Source organism: Sprattus sprattus (genome assembly GCF_963457725.1).
Source record: "Sprattus sprattus genome assembly, chromosome: 10".
Classification (NCBI taxonomy): Eukaryota; Metazoa; Chordata; class Actinopteri; order Clupeiformes; family Clupeidae; genus Sprattus; species Sprattus sprattus.
In genome coordinates this window covers 23,945,509-23,949,506 of record NC_137908.1, presented here as the reverse complement: position 1 = coordinate 23,949,506, position 3,998 = coordinate 23,945,509, and the positions used below count along the sequence as shown (strand labels likewise).

Sequence of the window (3,998 nt, the reverse complement as noted above, 5' to 3'; positions counted from 1 at the left end):
ATGCAGGAGAGTCTGTTCACCATGTCGCTGGAGGAACACTCGGTGGGAAAAGGATTGGTAGTAGAGGCAAAGTTACAACTAAAGCAGACCTCCATGTCTGATCGGAACCCGCCTGCCCTAAGTGCCAACAGTCGATTGCGGGTGACGATCCAGAGGCGACAGATCGAATTCGGAGGCGGTAGTGCGTCCAAGAGGAGTTGACGGTACGTTCTCGTCTGTACAGTAGGCTATTAGAGTCATTTAGGCCTACTCCTCCTGATTAGAATCCGAGCGTGTCGAGGAGGAACTGTCAGAGAGCCGGTCCGTTTCCCGAGTCTTTTCCTGCTCCGAGAGTTGTTCACTGGTCGGGATGGAGTTCTTCTTAGGTCGGCCTTTGGGTTTGGTCGGAGATTCTAGTCCTCCTCCTTGTAAAACCTGCGCATAAAATTGTAAACGAAGAGCTTGTTTATTAAATATGCAACGTCACGACAACGTAGGCTATGTGAATTCAGCCTAATGTCAAATTTAAATAAACAGTTTTCTGGACCTTCAGCAAGTTTAAAAACTTACTATTTTCTTCCATTTCATTCTTCTGTTTTGATACCACGTTTTAACTTGAAGTTGACTTAGGCCTAGGGATTCAGCCAGGTCTATTCTGTGATGAAGGAGAGACCTCTTGTTAATTCCATTCACATTGGAGTCCTTGCAGAAAATACACAACTGTGTAAGCATGCACGAACTGGACACAGAAAAGAAAAGGAACACTCCTAGGCAACTTAAATGAAATATTAAGGCAATGCCTTCGAAGCCAAGTGGCGTACCTGTCTGGTGTGGAAAGATATTTTTGCTTCTCAAATCTTTTCTCCAAGCCCATGAGCTGGAGTTCAGTAAAAACTGTTCGACTTCGCCTTCCTTTCTTTGTCTTGCTCATACCATCCCCGCCATCAAGTTTACTGCGCAGATGGAGATCCAGTGGCAAATGATGTGAGGCCGAACCAACCTGCAGGCCAGAAGCTCCGGAAAGCAGTGCGGATCCAAGCGGCGCTCCAAGCGAACACGATAGGGGTGACATTGGAAATTTCAGGATACCGGCGTGGTCTGCCTTCAAGACTGCAAATGAAACAACAGAATATACATTTAAATTTTATTTAAATAATATGATAGTTATTATTAGGGGCTTGCTGATGATTCAAATAAATTTGCTTGATAACAGTGCAACAGGCTCATCCTACCATACAAGGTAGAAGCTTTACGCACACTTCTGTCGGCCACACTGCATCGAGTTTTGACAAGCAGCAATCATTAATAACAACAATAATAACAATCATTTAGACTTTGTGACAGACCACGAGGCCAAAAGCCTAACAATGGTTGAAGTGCATGTAGGCTACACACTGTGGTTGGTTATGGTAAACTGACTTCTTCTTTTTTTTATTTTATTTTTTTATTTTTTTTAAATATAAACAATATTGAAACGTAAATTTAATTTTTACTGTGAAATTTACTGATGAAAGGCCAGCTATATATTGACAGACTGCGTTCGTAGCCCTCATCCTAGCATCACCCTTAATATTCAAGTAGGGTGATGTGATGGTTTATTCTGCCATGGCATCTTTGATAATAGGAGAAAACATGGTGTGATTAACGTACCCATAAGCATTAATAAGCTAAATTTAGTGTACGTAAAGTCCATTGAGATGTTTTGCGTACTATTTTGCATTTTGTTATCTTTTCCCCATTTCAAATACCTCACCAACATTAATAAACGGATTACCTTCAAATTCCTCACAACTCTTCTGCTCGGTACTCGCTTGTTAATATTTTTTTTCCCATGGTGTTCCACGAACACGGTCTCGAACGAGACGATGCATTAGCGTGGTTGTATTTGGATTTTTGTTTTAGGCAATTTAGGGAATTACTGATTTTTTGGGGAAATCTTAATAGGCTACAACTAACAAACTGGCAGATTCTAAGATTTACAAAGCATGTCCAAACAGGTTTACACTTCGAGGTAAACAAGTGTGCATAAGTCCTGAGCAAATAACAGGTATACACTTACCTAAATGATTATGGTATGGTCGTGCAGAAAGAAGAGCTTGTACTCCAAATTTGAGGAGTTCTCCGGCCGGAGCGGCCACTTTGTGGTTATGGTGGTCCGTCAAAATTTCTTCGATCATGAAACTCCTGTAACGGTGGGATCTGTGGTCTAGATGTGCTTCCGGAGGATAGTAATGTCCCCCTAGCTCCAAATGATGCTGCATCATTTTGTAAACAGTTCAACTAAGAGCTCCAGGAACAATTTCAAATTCAGAGTAAAAACAAATATCAATCGTTCTTTCCAAGGGCGTTTGCCGTTGATGGCTATTTCCACATCTGGCACCTTATCCTCACTTTTGAAAAACTGTTGAATGATGTTGCCAACGTTTCTCACTCGGAAAGAACCGCGTCCCTAGTTTGCCACATTTTGGTCGAAAAAGAACCAGGCGTTGGTATCCGAACTGAGATGTTGGTAAGGACGCACACGTTGTGTAAACCTTGCGTAAAATAAACTCAGAATGCTTTACATCCGAAACAGGGCAGAGGGCTCTATGCCTCAGGACGGAAAGGGAAGTAAAGCTGCGCGACTGTTCAGATGGATGGAGTTTACCTTTCAATTGGACCAGCTATTGAGTTCAGCCTTTTTAAAGGATACGTCACGGCCCTCCCCCTTGGAGAGCAAACATTCAGAACTGGCTAACGGGACATTTACATGCAGACACATCTAGACTCCGGTCATTTCATAATTTCTGTGTAATGATTTCCACAAATGATTTGTGTAAGTGTAATGGTTTGCTTGAACTTGCGTGCTAGTTGTGGAGCCATAAGCGATTGCCAAATGATCTCAATAAAGCGTGATTATAACCTTAACATAGGCCTACCTTAACATAAGCTCTACATAACATCTATGTATTGGAAAACAGAGAATATTTTGATAATTGCGGGTCAAATTAACCGCTAGACTGGTTGCATGAAGGAGACAGACTATTAAAACCGACTGAACAATACTGACAATAATCCCATTATTATTTACAATGGGACAAAATAGATGGAATAGACGTAACATATTTCAGAGTCATGAGTGATTCCGATACTTAAAATAAAAATCCGGAAATAAAAACCGGATATTTTTTAAATGATTTTACACCTCGGAATTTTAGGTCTTCTTCAATTAGCTTAGGCTACACGAAGTAGTCAACCCTGTCGAAGTTGTAGCCTAAGCAAGCAGACAAATCCAACACGACCATTGGCCAAAACCCCTTTTATAATTAAATTTGTTTCAAGAGATGCGTGCACTAAAATTAGGTCAACTATAGGCAACAGGCTGAAACAATTATGCAAAATGAATGAATCAAGTTTAAAAAAGAAGGGCACAGAATAGGCTACTTTTCACTGCCTATTGCATGTGTTCATAAAATTAATATCTTAGCCTAATGTCTGAATGTGCATAATTACTTTTGGAGACATCAGTTATTTGTCTAAATTAAAAGTGACAGTCGCCTAAGTTACAGGCGGTAGGCCTACTATAAAAGTGTGGCAAATGCCACAATTAATTACACATCAGTTTTTAACAAAAACCTTTTTTTTAACTGAAAGGATTTATTGTTCCGCGCAATGACATTATTCTTGGAATAAAAAACACAAAAACGAAAATACAAAATACATAGCCTAAATAATGTAGGCTACTTAAGCAACACAAACAAATTATTATTATTATTAGAATAGAAATAATAATAATTATTGTGTAGCCTACAATTTGTTCATATCATTAGATGCCTTGTGTTTTAAAAACACAATCGCCCAATTGCTTTAAAACTCAGATTACAGCTTGGAGTGTTGTTCCTGAGCCTACATCGCCTTAGACGTCATTAATTGCACCACTTTAATTAGTGAGTTTTCTTTGTTCGGATACTGAAGATAGATAACCTTCTGTCACACAATGGAACAGATTAGCAACCTATGAAATCATGAAATGATGACTG

The 3,998-nt window shown here is 39.7% G+C and overlaps 1 protein-coding gene across 1 annotated transcript; it reads right to left on the bottom strand.

Moving 5' to 3' along the window:
• Nucleotides 1-246: 246 nt before the first annotated feature.
• On the bottom strand, nucleotides 247-2,243 carry barx1 (BARX homeobox 1; the record flags this gene model as incomplete). The annotated part of the gene is made up of 4 exons (XM_080846846.1): nucleotides 247-414; nucleotides 550-634; nucleotides 801-1,089; nucleotides 2,039-2,243. 4 exons carry the CDS (start codon nucleotides 2,241-2,243, stop codon nucleotides 247-249), a joined length of 747 nt encoding a protein of 248 aa, XP_080702972.1.
• Between the last annotated feature and the right edge of the window lie 1,755 nt (nucleotides 2,244-3,998).